Here is a 17,271-nt window from a genome sequence, read left to right on the forward strand (position 1 = left end):
CACACTTTCAATGTCTACTGTAAAGATCAAAGAACATCCATATATATAAATTGATTTTCTAATAGTTAATCTGCACGTTCAAACTAATGTGGAAGTGTCTGCAGCTGCAGTTCCCACAGTAGCCATTAGACACTGCCTCCAATAACAGGGCTTATGAAAAGGATAAGAGTTTCCGCTCAACACTCAGTTATAGAGGCTACTTCACCGTCTTTGTCCAAATTTGAATTTTCTGGCTGCAGTAAGAGCCAAAATACTCAAGAAGAAAATCCAAGCAATCCAAAACTTCTCATTATTAACAAAATAGGTGCCATCACGGACACTACACCAGGGTTTTTATAAGACCGATGCTTCTAAAGCCTCTGTCCTGCATTACTCAGTGAGAGAGAGTAATTGTAATTGCAGCGGGGTGTGATTTCTTTTCTCAGTAAGTGAAGTCATTTCGGGAAGATGTTAACCAGCTGATCAGCCAAAGCCTGGACTGCTGTTTTGCTGGCAGGATGCCTTCCTGCTGATGAGTGTATCTGCCCACCATCTACCTTCTCTGGCAAGGCAGCTCCAACTGGCTAAATCAGACCTCTCACCCCTGCAGACTCTTTCTTAGAAAAGCTTTTACTGAGTTGTTTTTCACATTCTTTTCACACTTTTTTCTGCTGTTGTTAAGCATGTATTTGATCTGTATCAAGTTTAATATTTACTTTATTCTTATAATAAAGTAATATTTTTTTAATGCAGTTAGGCACCTGACAGCACTGGTAAAGTTCTTGTTCCGCAGATGGCGATGGTAGGCGTTGGATAATGTCAGACGTGCATGGGCTGAAATGAATAATACAAAAGGAGTCTGTATGGACGGTTCACAATGAAAACCACGGTGCCTGTGTTATTGCTGCACAATACCAGTCTGAGCATCAGCATACAACATAAGATCTGTGTCAGTATACAGAATTATGTAATAGCAGCTGCCACGGCTGTCAGCATACAGCGCCGCCATTAACTTGACTTACGCTCTGGTTTTATTGCAGTACCTTGCGTCATCCATACTTAGCCTGTAAGTCCGATGTTTGTCAGTGAGGTTCGGGCCTCTGGGTGGCGAGTTACACCAGCGACCATAAAATTTGTGAACACACAACTAAAGTAGCTGAGGAAATGAGGGGGCTTTTTTCCCCCTCCCCCTCGTCATGGCTGTGGCTTCTTCGTTTAGAGCGAGAAAAGGCTGGACTCTCTCTGACCCCTGACCTCCAGTCTGATCTCTCCCTACGTATGATGAGTCACTCCACCCTTCCCCTTGGCTTTCCGCTTTCAGGCCTTAGGAGCACACACACACACACACACACACACACACACACACACACACACACACACACACACACACACACACACACACACACACACACACACACACACACACACACACACACACACACACACACACACTCTGAACAGAGCAGCTGCAGTGTCTCAGCCGTCGGTGTGTGAGGCATGTTGATGTCAGGACAGAGGAGCTCTCTCTGTCTCTTAGTCCACTGGCCTCTGTGCCAGTTGCCCTTGTCTGGTTGGCGAACTGTGCAGAAGCTTTTTTTTCCCTTTTTACTCAGTTTTTCTGTCACCCTTTATTTCATTCGTTCGCTCTGCTACACACATTCACTGCTCATCTGAAGTTCAGTAGGACAGCGTGGTTCCTCTGAGAGCCAGGAATGCTGGCAGGCGAGCAGATTTATGAAAAATAGAGGGGAGAAGAGCTGCACATGCTCTATAAACTCCTTTTAAGATGTGCTACTGGCCCTGAAACATAAATGTAAGGGATTCCCAGCATCTAAAAACTATACACACTGCCAAAACATGAGCAAAATGTTTTCGTCTTTGCACTGAAAAACACATCTTACTGCCTACTTTGAAGCTGACTCAAAACAAACACACATTAAGGCTTGATTGGAGAAGGATAACCGTTTTAATTTTTCTTTTTTTAAGAAGGGCTGCTCTTGGTATGTGTCCCGTACCTGAGAGACTTCATCAAAGGGAATCTCAGCTCACATGTGCAGGTCACTGTAATGACATTACTAAGCTGATCTGTGGTATCTGTAGAAATGAGGATTGAGTAATGTCCACAGCGAGGCCTTTGATCAGCTGGAGCGGTGTTATTTGCTCCGTGGAAAAAGGGATGAGCAGACCAGACTGTGAGTTATGATCTGCTGCAGAACACCATATCGCATGTTTCTCAACTGACTGGTGTGTTCAGAGTCAGCTTTAACCAACAGGGCACATTGGTTAGTTTTCAGAAACATAACCGGACATAACCTCTTTTGAAATATGTTTTTTTTTTTTTTTTTAAATGCACTGAGTGTTATCAGACACATTGTTCACCAGGTTCAATGAGATTACACATACAGTTTGTCCCGATGACATCAGCGCACAGGAATGATGACGTGCTTATCATTACAGTATAGACTGACTAAACACTTTGAGCTACCACAAGATGTAACACGATACAGTCAACATGCGGAGATTACATTATGGCGGCTGTGGCTCAGGAGGTAGAGCGGTCGTGCCAACGGTGTATGAATGTGTGTGAATGGTTAACTTCCACCTGATGAGCAGGTTGGTACCCTGCGTGGTAGCCCCTGCCATCAGTGTATGAATGTGTGTGAATGGGGTGAATGAGTTGTAGTGTAAAGCGCTTTGAGTGGTCGAAAAGACTAGAAAGGCGCTATATAAGTACAGTCCATTTACCATTTACATTAAATATCAATCCAGTTTTTAAAGAGATGTCCACAATAACTGAAAAAAATATTTTACACTTAAAGATAAAAGAACATTAAAGGCTTTCTGCTTCATTACAACTTGAGTCTTCTTTATGGCTTCCATCACCATTCCTATCAGTTATGATAACATTGTACCTTTATAAAAGAGTTAAGATCTGGGAACGCAGCAACATCGGTACAGTGAGGTCTGACGGAGAAAGAATTTACTTACTTATCAGCTTGAGTGTAAACAAACCAACAACCAGATTAACTAAACCACTTCATTTAGAGGTAAAACTGAAATTAGCACACTTATTTTAACATTCACGTCTGTTTTTTTTCTTCCAAATCAGTTTGGTTTGCCAAAATTGAATGACAGTCTGACTCTTAAAGTTTCTGCCCTGTTGGACATCTTCAATGTTATTCCTGCCAACAGGAATGTTGGCCAAAATGACATAACGAAGACCCAAGTTGCAATAAACTAGAATTTTCCTACAAGGTGTCGTAATAACATACGTAGTGAAACATTTCCTACAGTACCAAGTATAATTTTCTCCCCAGGGCCGTCTTTGAGTTCAGCAAGTCGCTCGACCTTTTGCGCTCGGCTTCACTCAGAATAGCTCCTTCAGTGCCACAGTTCAGCATTTCCTGAGTGTATACTGGATCCGTGCCTGCATAAACTTTCCCTCTCCCTCACCCCAAATGTCCAGCACTGGCCCTGAGAGAGTGAGAAAAAGAGTCTCTTTTGGACTAATGTCAGGAGAAGATTGTTGAAGACAGATTGGGACTGACAGTGGCCGTTTGGGGAAAAGAGCAAAAAAAAACCTGAACTGAAAGTGTGAAAAAGTATAAAGAAGCTGAGTTTATAACATTGCTTTGAGTAGATTTTGCTGATGCTCAGAGAGAAAAGGAAGAGGGAGGAGGAGGAGGAGGAGGAGGTGGGGGGGGGGAGGAGGGCCCTGGTCGATGTGACTCCCCATCCTTATACGGTCACATGCAGCCCTGGCATGGACACACAGAGCCCAGTCGGGGAAAACATGCTCATTTAGAGCTTACATAAACACACCGGCTCACAACCCTGAGCCTGCTCCCACCTCCTCCACCTCCTCTCAGGCCGAGCAGGGAAGAGGAAGCGAAGGAAAAAGGAGAAGAACTGTGGAATTTGAAAGGGAGTGCATTAATACATTCCTGAGCTTTTAGTGCTCCTATTAGAAGGAAATGCAGTGCAGGCGGTTTAGAGGACGAGGATGGAAGGGGTGGGCACAGGAACATATTTGGAAAAGTGACACAAATAATTTTTTTAAGGATATCAGACTTGTGAAGCAGACATGGTTCCTGCTACGTGATACGTCATGGTCCCAACTGATGTCACTGACCTTCAGGAAGACATCAAAACAAATTAATCATCTGTGTGCATAACAACCGTCACGCTGTTATATTTCTCTTCTCACTTCTACTCATTACGAGTACGACATGTTTGTGTGAGGTATGATCCATTATGAGCTGTGCAGTTAAAAAAATAATGCATAAGATGGACTAAGAACAGGATCTGCATAGTGCATTATTTTTTAATAATCTCAAAATGTTTTAAGTGATCATTTTTGGTAATAATAATTTATAATGGTGAGGAGTCTGCTTTGCTTTGATAGCTGTACAGTTATCCAAAAATATTACACTTCTGCTGGCCAATCAGCCATAGTACAGTATAATGTTCAAAAAAGTATAAATGTGTTTAAAGCAGTGAGAAAATGTTGGGTTTCTCTTTAGGAGATAACTACGATGTGTGTGCCATCTGCCTGGATGAGTATGAAGAAGGAGACAAACTCAGAGTCCTGCCGTGTTCTCACGGTGAGTCTGAACACTCCTGCATGCTCCATGATAGTTTGTTTCCTTTGTTATCTGCTATCAAATAATGATAAAAAAAGAAGGAATTAATAAAACCTCTTGGGGAAACTTCATTCCCTGTATGCTTTTTGATTGTATATTTTACATTTTACCCAGTTTTACTGTTTTTATACATTTTAACCAGAGTGAAATGCATTGTGGATGAACTGTGACATAAAATGTGGTTGTTTAGAGTCAATTAACACTAAATCCACTTCTAGTTCAATAAATTCTATGTAACAGTTAAAATTATTTCTTTTATTTTTGATTAAAGCCCAAAGATATTCAACTTATCTCGTCAGGCAAAGAAACTCTGCTCACTTAAGCTGCAATTTTTGTCATTTGTTTGAAAAATGACTTGAATGATTAATCAGTTATGAAAATAATTTTGCAGCTCTAGTCATGAGGTCTTTGAATGTTTTTTTGAATATAAGAAGATGCCAAAATGAGGTGCTAAGTCGCTCTTCAATCAGAAACACTAACTTTTTCTTGTTGCCTACAGCCTACCACAGCAAGTGTGTCGACCCGTGGCTGACCAAAACTAAGAAGACGTGTCCGGTGTGCAAGCAGAAGGTGGTCCCTTCTCAGGGCGACTCTGACTCCGACTCAGAGGAGGGGGAGAGCGGCCCTGATGAGAACGAGGAGGTGTCCGAGAGTACCCCGCTGCTGCGCTCGTTGGCCTCCACCAGCGCCCACTCCTTCGGCACCATGTCCGGAGGCTCACGCTCAGAGCAAGACCAGGAGTCCTCCGAGTACGAGGACGACGAGCTGGACAGTAGCGACAGCGAGGAGGAGGTCACCGTGGAGACTGTGGTGGTCCAGATGCAGCAGCCCTGCTCCGACGGCCACGACCAGGACCATGACCTGCTCCAAGCTTGACTGACTGTTGGCTGGCCTGATAGGTCACTAAACCCGCCCCCGCCCTCTCCAACCTCACAGCAGCAGAAACTTTAGTCGTGGGCACGAAACCGATTCATCATCCTGAGTTTTTCCCGTCACTGCTTAAAATACATCGTAATGTATCCTCCCTACAAGCTCAAAATTTAAGTTTTATTTCAACATGATTACGGAGAAAGTGCTGATTTCCAGGTGTGTTGACAGGAAGTCAGTGTGCATATCTTAGTGGCTGCTTGGCAGATGTGACAGGACTGATGATGCTGACTTACAGTAGACTGTTATACTGTACTCTGATCATAAAAAAAGATGACACACAGATGAACGGAAAACTCCAAGACACAAGATCACACCTGACACAAAGTTCAGTAGAAATACTGTGTAAATAAAAAAACTGTAGATCACCGTACATTTCTTCTTTACCTTTGATTATGTTATTGTACATTCTTCAGAGAATGGGTAAGTTTCTTTACTGTACATACATGTTCATGCTAAACTGACACACCTATGCAGCATCCTTTCTTTCTTTTTTGTAAAATTAAACTGACATTGAGCAAGTATAGAAACATTTAAAAGCCACAGTGATATGGTTTTTGCCAATTTATTTCTAGCCTGGTGTAAAACAAGGAGACTTAAGGTGCTCCTGTCCTGTGTTTTTTCGTGCCACGGTTTATCTGTTACATTGATTCACTCTAAATAGAAACTGAAGCCAACGAACGAACGTGATCTCCATACGGGAAAAAAGGTGGAGAGACGGTGTAATGGTGACTGTGTCCTTGCTGCCTGCAGTTAACTTTTTCTGGCTGCTCCAGACCTATCACTTCATATAACACAAGCAGTTATTGGTTGATAGGCCTTATTATAATAATACACGTATAACTGACCGTATCTCATTTAATACTGTTCATAGCAAGTATGCTTTTTTTTCATAACATGGCTTAATTTATGTTGACAAATCATGTTGCCTTTTTCAGTTTGTATTTTGTCTTGTGTTTTCCTGCTGTTCTCAATATGAATTCACTTAAATAAAAATGACGATATTTCTCACTTCTTATGACTGCGTCATTCCACTGAACAGCTGATCTGATACAAATCGACTGTCTAATTCAAGCATGGAAATCACAAGATCTCTACACTCATGTCAAATGTCAATTTTTCAGTTACTGAGAGCAGTTTTACTACACTAGGCAACTTTTTCTGAAGTGGCCTTTGTGTGAAAGAGGAAAAACCACTTCAACTCTAAAGAACATCACATGTGAAGGACGGCGCAGATGCATGCGGCTAAAACCTCAGTCTACTTTGCTGACTCAGAACTAGTCATGAAACCAAAGACCAATTACATTTTTTTAAAGTTAAATGATACGTCCTGTCTGTGTCAAGAAAGCTCGGATTACTGAGGAAGTTTTCCTCTTGGTCTCAAACTCAAATATTTTATTTTATAAATAAAGAGAAAACCTGTTTGTATTTTAGTCAATTTCCAGTGAATACTGAGTTAACTGGCTGCAGCTTTGACAGAGCTTCTCATTTAACTCTAAAAAAGACTGCAAATTAAAGCATTTGCCAAAATGTCAAACTTTTTTAATAAAAAGGGGTCAGAGTTCAGATGGAAAAACAAGAAAAGGACTGCATACACTTTTCTGGTTGGAATAAATTTATTTGATCTGTCTGTAAACAAGGTGATAAATCAATTTATGGCATTTCTTGGTTTTATGCATATGAAATCAGATGCATTAGAGACTGTATCCCAGATGTAAGAAAAAAAAGTGGTAAGGAAAAAAGGAAAGGAACATAAATCAGCAAACAGGACTTGAAACAGGTTTTTTTCTTTTTTTTTATGAGTACACATATCTCACAAGGCCTAAACAGTGGAGCTGAAGCTAAAAAAAAGAAAAGAAATGAAATGACTCCTTAGTGGACAGTGGGTAATATCCATCTTACAACAGCAACAGATCTCTCTACATTATGGCACAGGATAACAGGTTCTGCAGTTTAAGTTTCGACAAGACAACCATTAGAGTCTTCGTTCCAACCAATCCCATCATCTCTCATTGAGTGTCGTTTCTACTTTTGAAAGTTTTTTTTTTGTCAGTTGGACGTTACATTACCAGTACTGAGTGTGGACAGACCATGTGATACCCCAGAGCTCAGTTGACTATAATAGAGTAAAAGGCAATTTATTCCACAGTTTTTGTAGTGTCAACACAGCATGGGTTTGTACAAATGCAGGTTTGTTTGTTTTCTAAACAAAAGAAAAAAAAACCCCAATGAAATCAGACTTTAATTTTTCATCCAATACTCCCACCCTTACCTCCCCTGTAGTTTAATTTCTTTTTTTAAACCATAGTAAGCGTTACTGCCAGGTTAGTGTTTCCTTCATCAGAAAAAAAAAAAAAAAATAGTTAGCATTCATCCTTCACATGATTTAGAGCAATTGTATAAACACCCGAGCTTTGACTACACTTGGTCCTATAAAATGAAAAAAATAATTCAAACTGGACACACTCCAGATGGTTATATGCTGGGATATCTACTGTCCAAAAATGGCAGCCTTTTCAAAAAGAAAAAAAAAACTAAATTAAAAAGAAAATATATTACAGGAGCTGGCAAACAAAAACAGTATTAAGTGCCTGAGCTGTTGTTACTGTGGAATGTCCATGGTGTTTCTCGTGTTGCCGGGGTGGGTCGAGATGACGTCATGGCGGCGAGGAGGAGAGGCTACCAGCATCTGGACGCCAACACTCGCAATCGTGATCGTTAACTGAGCTGATCCAAGTATTACCCGCTCCCTCCCATCACACCCACCCCCCTCTTTTTAAAAAAAAAAAAAAAAAAAAAAAAAAAAAAAAAAGGTGTTGCAGAGCAGTAAGAGAGGAGGGGGTTGGGGGGTTAAAAGAGGAGAGTGGAGGTGAAGTGTTTGAAGATGAGTGCTTCATGAAGTTTTTAGTGTTGCCTGTTTTTGAGCAAACAGGATGAGGAAACCAGGGGGAAGGAGGGAGGGGGGGGTCTTAACATTTTTTGGCAGGAGGATGTGTGGTAGTGCTGGCTGGGTGGGGTACTAGAGGGAGGTAGAGAGAGGGGGACTAAATTGGACTGATATATGCATGCAGTCTCCTCTCCCAGACATGAGGAAGAAAAAAAAAAAAAAAACTAAAAAAGAAAAAAGACATGAGCTTGGTTACCACTCAAGTGCTCCAAAGGCATCGGCTGCTCGGGTGGAGGGAGTGTGTGTGAGAGATCGAGTTCGGGCACCATGACAGAAAAATACCTACTTCTTCAAATTGACGCTATAGCTTTCATCGTCTGAGTGTTTGGCCATATTTTTTTTTAAATATTTTATTATTTTTTTGTTGCTGGTCTCGGTTAAAGTACAGATTTGTCATGACATCCTGTTAGCAACATGCTCATCTTTGCTATGGATCAACTTATATAGTGCTTAAAAAAAAGGTGAGGGGAGAAGAAGAAAAATACACAGCGCAAGTAGTGTGTTGAGAGAGGGGGTGGGTTGGGGGAAGATGACAAAATAATAAAAAGGGATAAAAAAAAAAAAAAAGGAAGAAATTGGGGAGAAGAGAAGGCAGAAAAAGAAAAAAACAAAAACTACCAACTAGGACTGGAAGTAGTGATGAAATGCAACAGGGTGGTAAGGGTGAGCTGCTAGGTGGCTGGGAACAGGCTGCTTTAGTATCCGGACTTCCTCAGGTACTCAGCCATCATAAATGCTTTCTTGTTGAGCTGCCCTCCATGGACACCTTCCTTCCCCATGACAAAAACCAATGCTGGAGTACACAAAGGAAAAACAAAACAAAAATAAATGAACAGACATGATGATAGCAGGGCTAGAAAAGAAGATACTTGCATTTTTTTTTAGATTATTTTTTTATTGCCACCTTGCTCAATGTTGGGCTACATAGATGAAGACAGAGCCTGGACTCTGCACTTTGTTAGAAATGCTCCTGGGATTTTTTAAATTTTATTTAAATCGGGACCGTTCGGGAAACATGGGCTTGACAGTAATTTGCTTCTTTTTTTAATTACTTTTTAATTTTTTTTTTTTTTTCCTTTTTATTTTTATTTTTTTCCTCTCCCTCAACTCAACACCACATAAGCTACGTCAAAACTAAACTAAAACCCTGAATCCCTCAAGTATTTTGCCATCGAGTATGCCTTCTTATTCAATCCGCCTCCATGGACCCCTTCTTTTCCCATTACCAAGACCAAGACTGAAAGAAAACAGACAGAAAAGGGACACTTAGAGAAAAGGTGCGGAGATCACACAAGTGAAAAAGAAAAGAAAAAGAAAGAGCACAGAGCCAAAAGCAGGACGACGAACTTGACATTTACAAAGGAGGACAAGGGCACAAAAAAACTAAGAAAAAAAGCTAAGCAGCGCTTTGGAGTGACGGCAGTATCAAACTTAAACATTCATTTTCTTCTCAGTGCTGCTGCGGGCGAAACAAACGACATCCCACATTACAGTAAGAAGACAGTGAGTACAGGAGAATAAATGTGAAGGATGCATGCAAAGCTGCGTCAGTCTGTACACCTGTGAAGACTTTATAACCGGGTGGAGTCTCCAGGTGAAGCTCTCAGAAGACTCCGCCTCGATATCAAATATCTTTAAAGAGTGAATGCACCTTTAAGAAGGAAACTGCCAGCCAAGCATGCTTTCACCTCACAGTAAAGCTCAAAGATCACTACTGAACAAAATTTAAAGATCAGGTCAAGATAAGTTAGAGCTACAACAATTCATTGATTAGTTCATTCACACAAAACTAACGTTTGATAATTTATTCATTTCAGTCGTTTCCAAGCAGAAATGCCAAATGTTTGTGATTATTTGCAGTTTTTTTTGTCAAATGACTTGAATATCTTCAGGTTTTAACATCAACATGTCATTTTATTGGTATTTTTCACATTTCATGGACTAAACGATTAATCTGGATCATAAGTAGATTAAACTGATCACGACAAATACTGGTTGCAGTCCTTTAGTTATTATTACATCCCAATCGCGACTGAATCCAACTTGCTGCTTAATTCAGATTTATCTCTTAAATATCAAAATGTATGTAAGAATGAGGCAAAATATTTAAGTTCAAAACTAAAGCCTTGAATGGTTTGATCAAATTCACATAACTGATGATGATTATCTTTAACGTATTGTGTGAAACGCTCATCTAAAAGCACAAATGTTAGTTACCATCATTTACCAGCTGATCATGATGTATTTGGTCAGAAACACTTCAACAAATGCACCCTGAACAGGAGGTAACTTTGGGTTCACTAGTTCAAAAGACAGCTGCTAATCAGCCACTTTCTGCTACATTAGTACCACATCCAAACTAGACCTTGTTTTAAGTGTCTGGTGATGTTGGTGATGATCTCCCTGTTGGTACTCCTGACGTTACTGCACTCCACTTCAAGAGTCTAGTTATTTAAAAATCATATAATTAGTGATTAAGTAGTAATGAAGCACCGTGTCAGTAGCAAAGATCAGGAAAGTGAAAGCTTCTACTAACTACTTAACAACCATCACTAATGTAGCACATATGCAGATACAGCAGCATGCTTGTGGTACCTCTCCTCAATACATGTAAAAGTTAAAGTGCCTGAATACATATTTTTTTAAACCAGAAAAAGGAGTGGAAGTGTGTTAGCAGGGGGAACAGATTCATACTTTCAGGGGTGAAACAGTGAGTTAACCAGGAAGGAGGAAGATGCATGCAGTTCAAGGAAAGGTTTTAGGAAATTCTGGACCTTGTGTGTGGAGAATGGGAATCTGTTTCAGTCTCACCTGTAAAGCTTTAGTACACTGGGAAGACTGGGAAGACTGGGAAGCATGGAGCGTTGGGGTCCATTACAGGCAACATGAGATCTGGCACAACTCTCAGGCAAGGGACTGAACTTTGAGTTCTTTAAAGTTTACATTCCTAACATGAGAATGTATGGCTGTAACTTCTAAATGCCTCTAATTTCATTGTGCTAACAGTATTTACAGTCATTTGTTGTGAAAAATATGTAAAGGTGCTATGATTTCTTAACACATTAGAACATAATTAATGCATTCAATTTGATACCTACTGCAACTTCAATGCATTAACTGACCAAACATTTCACACTTTATCTTCAAAACAGATTTAAAATGGAGCTTGGTGGTTGTTAAAGAAACCTGCAGGGAGAATCCAACTAATGGTATCAAAAAGAGACACTCGCTCTTGTACCTTGACATAATGGACTACTTAATTTTAACTTTTATTCCTACTCTGTAATATTTTGCTCAGATACACTTGTTCCCCATCATAAATCATTAAAAATATCATCCACAAACGCCTGAACACCTGCGAGCATCATCATATATTGAGGAAAGGTGCATTCGTCTATCCCACATGCACGGACAACACAGAACTTTAAAAAGTAGCTAAACTAATGGCACTAAAAATCAAAAAGCGGGCTACGGTGGCACTTTAGCACTACTAAAAATGTACGCGGCTAAGAACGACACTGAACACAGCGCTCACCTTTGCCGGCTCTGCCTACAGAAACGTTGTATGTTGGCTCTCCTCCTTGACTCTTTGTCCGGATGTCCATTGTCCAGTCACCGTCACTTTGGAGGCTGTCTCTGATTACAGAGCACTTTTTATTGCCCAAAGTCAGCCCACTGGTGAAGAATGCCTCACGGTCCTTTCCTATTAACACGTCGATTTCTTCAGGCTAGAAGGAAGACACAACATCAAGAAGTTATACAAGTGTGCATTACTGTCAATCTCATCTTAACGCAAAGTGTGCATCCAGACTCAAGTGTTTTCAGCTTTTTTTCTTCTTCAGTAAACACTTGTAAACTTTTGTCTTTGCTCCTGCTGATCATATTTATTGTTCATTTGTCATTTGTGGGTGCTGTGAAGCCTTCTGAGACCATTAATTCAAATCCTCTGCCTCTCAATTTTCTATTTCAACTTGCAGTACCATTAAAAAGTACTAAACACAACCCTGAATGAAGTTTGTGTCTAATTTAGAGAAAACAAAAAATAGTTTTAATATCTTCAAATTTAGAATGATTGTTACATTTTTGCTGAATTTTTTATCGTAAGTCTTTTTTCATTCATATAAATATTAAATGAATGAAAATCAGGAGAGCAAAAATGTGTTCCCAGTTCAAAGTTTCATATTAGGTTGCTGAGAAGTTATATTTATGTTGATTTTCCAGAAGCACTCCTAAATCCCTTAAAGCAATGTTAAAACTGATCTGTTGAAGCCATTATCCCACAACAGAAATTAAGTATAAAGCTGCCTTTGTAGACAACAAAAATGTGTTGAAGTTGATTTTTATTAAAAACTAAATGATAATGTAAAAAAGGAGTTTGTTGGACAATAAAAAAAAACAACAACACTTCACTCCTACACAGCATAAACTCACCTGCAGCCCTCCGCTGTGGCTCTTAAGGAACATCAAGTTATATGTTGCTTAAAAAGCTTTGTTAACCATGCAGCACATTTCAGTGTAAAGGTTGGGACACAAAATGCAGAAAATTTGAACAAGGGGTCCACTGGTGGTTGGTTTTTGGGATGCCCTTTAACAATTTAAGGAATTTATTGTGCTCCTTTTACTGTATCTGCAAACACACGCAGAATGCTTGGCAGGATATTAGATGTCTCTCAAGATTTCGATTAATGCGTTAAATAAAAATACATAGATATTTAGATACATTTAGAGTGAGCTGATGAGTATCATTTGCAGGCCATATTTGAATCCACTCATTGCTGTAAGTCAAATAGTGTAGCGTGTACTTTTGAAGCACCTGTTTACATCACTCCAAAGTGTAACGCCTACTCTTTAAAATAAATGCTTTACATACATTTTGACTAGATAATCACATCCTGATCCTGTAAGTCTCATTTATTTAAAATATACACTGGACTCCTGCATATATCAAATATAACTACACATGTATTAAAAAGAAAAAATGGAGAGGAAAAAAAAGGGGGGGGGAGACTACAACTCTGCTGGACAGGATATTTGTAAGTCAAATGCAGCAAGGGACTGTTTCTGTAACCGGGCAAGATGGTGAGTACAGATATGAACTTCAATTAACAGGAATGTACTGTTCATTGACTCATTGAGGAGGAAAATGTAATGTAACTCCAGTCCAAAGCTCCTGTAATAATTAAAACCTTTTTAATGATGGTGAAATGTTATATTCTCTTTTTGTGAGAAATAACTTTTTTTTAATTTAACAAAATAAGCCAACGTTATAAAAACAATGTTGTTCAATGTTTTAAAGTAAATTAACATTCAACATTACTTCAAATCAGGCGATAAATATTTAACACAATCTTGCAATCAAGCATGGTGTTGACCCTATTTAGTCCGTTTAAAAAAAATGTATTATTCTGTTCCCAGTTGCTCAAGACTTACAAGTACTAAAGATATCCAATCTTGGTCAAAAATGTGTAATAAGTGTTTAAAAAGGAACAGCTGTCTCCATTACACCGTCAATGGTAAGTCCTGAAATCTCAGAGGCCCACTGCAACTGACAAAAACATTATGCTGAGAAAACAGCTAGGCTCTCACTACTGCTAATATCCCACTTTGTTCACACTAATGCTCATAGTTACAAACAAATTAAATTCAAAATCACCATACTGTTATTAGGAGTAGATTATAAAAATGGAGTCATAATAGAGCCAATCTGCAGAACAAAAGGCGTCGCCCCTCAACTCCAGAAGTGCACAGTCATAGCACACACACCAAACCCTTCAGGAGGAAAAAAAGGAAACCCAAAAGGAATCCTCCTTGGTAGGATAATGTTAGCATTGAGAACTTAGCTGTGTATCTGTGGTGTGTTTAGCTTATTAAATTAATTAATTTTTCTACCCCGACATGAAACGTGTACCGCAGTTTCTTCACATTTAACATTCCGCCGACTAACATGTGGCAAGTTTAATAGGCTACACCAGGCTGGCTAGTCCTGATAGCAAGAAGCTAAAGTAAGCAGTTAGCTTTGGCTTCAAACTGGACAAGAAAAAACAAAATGTGCATTTATTCATCTGGCGTCTTCAAAGAATAATGTTACTCAGCCCGAGCGGACACTCCCAACACCTAATATAAGCGACACTCGCTCATAGTTCATCCGCCTGTAGCCTCTTCTTACCCAACATGCTCGACAAAATGCCAAATATATACAACTTATTTTGAGATCACTGGCACACAAATATTTAAATTATTGACAAATAATTTATTTAACAAGACAAAATGGAGGCTCAAGGAAAGCGAAGGACAAGTCTTTAGCCAACGCTAAGTAAGATTTATGTAAAGGCCGCAAAAAGATTTGGCTGTTCGTGTTGTGATTTAATTATTGTGTGTAGTGAAATCGTTTTAAAATGTTAAGATTTTGAGTGCTGCTGAAAAAAGCTGTCTTGTGACTACACTGTTCGTCTAGCTCCCATGAACAAAAAAAACGAATAACAGGGGAGTGTATCCGCCATCTTGGAAAATAAGGGGCGGTAGCGGCGGCGGTCCGATTCACAGAAGACGGATAAGAAAAAAAAAAAGAGAGTAAGTAGCTGCATGCCAGCACGTCAATAACGCGTGCGAGCGCCGCTAACGCTGCGCTATTTGCGTTAGCTAGTAACGATTTTCCAACGGCTGATGCCCGGCCTGATTCCAGCTAATCAGCGGCGAAGTTACCCAGCCCAGCACTACTGCATGAGCTATTGTCTGCTTAAACAAGCTACTACCAAACCATTTTGCAACACAAACGACACAATACACGAGAAAATATTTCATAAGCGTATATGTTTATGATTCATTATTGAAATTAAACCCCCTTATCTGACCGGTATCACAAGGCTAGTTAGCGTTGCTAGGTTAGCCCTTTTAGCTCGAGTTCGCGGTACGGCTCGGGTTAGCGCCGGCGGCCATTTCTTGGACAAATAAATCCAAGTCTTAATGCTACAAAGTAGGTTCTATTTTCTGGGAAGTTGTAAAAAGGTTATAGTAGCTGTTAAAAAAGCAACGCCGTATACGTGCCAATGCATGCTGTGTGCGACCACCAGACCCCATGTGTACCACACCGCTTGCCTTATCCTTATTCAACAAGGCCTGGCGATGTAGACAAACCCACTGGCGTGTAAAATGTACAATTCCCGTCCCTGTTTTAACGCAAGACTCTGAAACACGGAGTATACTAACCGTAATGTTGTTAAAGAAACCGCCGGCGTGTGATGCCCAGACGTATTTGGCGTCCGCGTACCCAACAATGGCCGCGTCCTGGCAGCTGCCATCAGCCATCAGGTTGTCCACGTAGCTTTGCCAGGACATGTTTGTGAAATTAGTTCTAAGATGAAAAAAGTACGTTGGGTCAAAGTTAGATCACAGGCGTCTCTTGAGCGACGAAGAAACAGCGAGGTAGCTGTATTTATCGGTGGTTTAATGGGCCTCCAGCAAGCAAAACCCCCCCGGCTCCGTCACGTCCCGGCTTTCTTCTGGTCTAGGCAACGAAGAGAAGCCGCTGCAATCGGACAAGCGCTTGGGTGTAGTCCTTAGAAAATCACTCCGCGAGGGTGGTTGTTTGCCGGCTGCTTCATTGCATAATATACTAGGTGGCGGAGGAATACATTCATGGTGCCAATAAGCAAGACAGCCTATTTTTTCTCTGATACATCAAAGATTTTTTAACTTGTCCATCCTATGTAGAGTATATTTTTTAATTAATGACTTTTTTGGAGGTGAAACCAGTCAAATATACACCTATAAGTCTAAACAGCCCTTAATTTGCAAAGCAGAATTTAGTAATTGTTTCAGGCTGAGGTGAATTACATTCGTTTTTGCCTCATGATGATCATTGAATTAACATAATTTTACCACCCCTTTTTAGTAAGGACGAACTCACGTGGTCATTTACTATAAAGTCACATCACCGTGCAGTTTTATTCAGTTCTTGAGTTAAGATTAATGTAAGGTTTACTTTAATCTGCTCAGCACATTTATCATAAGCTTAGTCACAACAACTCAAGTCATTATTTATGTGTTGTTGTTTTTTTACTTTTACCTGACAGGTCAGAATGTCCCGGGTCACCCCATTGTGCACTGAAAGGAATGGAGCACCCAAAAATGGTCATTAGTTTTTCACAGGGCAAAACACACTGGGGAAACCATACATTTTCATTCATGCTGATAAACATTTTTGAATCCTTAAACAATAGCCATGCGGCTCATAGCCATCCTAAGCCTTGTGTTGGAGAGGGCTTTATTTCCATATAAGTGTGTAAGTTTACATTATAAGCATAGCTGACACTCCAGTGTTACAGAGAGTGAGCTGCAGGAAGGTAGTGTAGTTTATGAACAGCTTTTTTTGTTGAGTGAGTTACCAGCCATTTTCATCTGGGATTTGTTTATGTCTGGATTTAGCCTAATTTATGGGAACATTTTCTTATCTGAAAATATGTTTGGTATTATTTACACTAGTAGTTGTTAACCTTTCTACAACTTCAATACTTTATTGCCTCATCAAAGTACTCTAAAACCTCAGGACATCACACACAGTAATTTAAAGACATTTAACAAGTGGCAAAAAACAAAGCCCAATAACTTACTAAAGTCAAACAATAAAACCTCTAAGCATAAAATAATAATATAGTAATAAATAAAACAAGCATTCCCATATCAATGCTGTCAGCTTCACAAACCAATATTAACGAATAGCACTGGGTCCCAACCTTGTTTGTCTTATAGCCAAGCAATTTCAACACAGTTCAACTA

The 17,271-nt window shown here is 39.8% G+C and overlaps 2 protein-coding genes across 5 annotated transcripts in view; one reads left to right on the top strand and one right to left on the bottom strand.

Moving 5' to 3' along the window:
- Window positions 1-6,551, top strand: part of rnf13 (ring finger protein 13) — a 43,232-nt gene extending 36,681 nt beyond the window's left edge. For both annotated transcript variants that reach the window (XM_062423499.1, XM_062423498.1), the window contains 2 exons: window positions 4,503-4,583; window positions 5,122-6,551. In XM_062423499.1, coding sequence (XP_062279483.1) covers window positions 4,503-4,583; window positions 5,122-5,498 — 458 coding nt within the window. In that variant the 3' untranslated portion in view covers window positions 5,499-6,551. The remainder of the gene's footprint in view (window positions 1-4,502; window positions 4,584-5,121) is intronic.
- A 1,784-nt stretch (window positions 6,552-8,335) lies between these two features.
- Window positions 8,336-15,997, bottom strand: pfn2b (profilin 2b). 3 transcript variants are annotated; one of them, XR_009925407.1, is made up of 4 exons: window positions 15,703-15,997; window positions 12,032-12,224; window positions 10,862-10,940; window positions 9,676-9,733 (listed from the first exon to the last, which is right to left on the bottom strand). XR_009925407.1 is itself a non-coding variant. In XM_062423500.1 (3 exons), the coding sequence occupies exons 1-3, from the start codon at window positions 15,829-15,831 to the stop codon at window positions 9,192-9,194; spliced, it is 420 nt and encodes a 139-aa protein (XP_062279484.1). In that variant the 5' UTR covers window positions 15,832-15,997; the 3' UTR covers window positions 8,336-9,191. The 3 variants fall into 3 exon arrangements, 2 of the variants coding, with proteins under 2 accessions (XP_062279484.1, XP_062279485.1); XM_062423500.1 differs by lacking the exons at window positions 9,676-9,733; window positions 10,862-10,940 and adding an exon at window positions 8,336-9,289; XM_062423501.1 differs by lacking the exon at window positions 10,862-10,940 and having other exon boundaries at window positions 9,549-9,733.
- Between the last annotated feature and the right edge of the window lie 1,274 nt (window positions 15,998-17,271).

The sequence above is a fragment of the Scomber scombrus genome, chromosome 8, assembly GCF_963691925.1.
Source record: "Scomber scombrus chromosome 8, fScoSco1.1, whole genome shotgun sequence".
Lineage (NCBI taxonomy): Eukaryota > Metazoa > Chordata > Actinopteri > Scombriformes > Scombridae > Scomber > Scomber scombrus.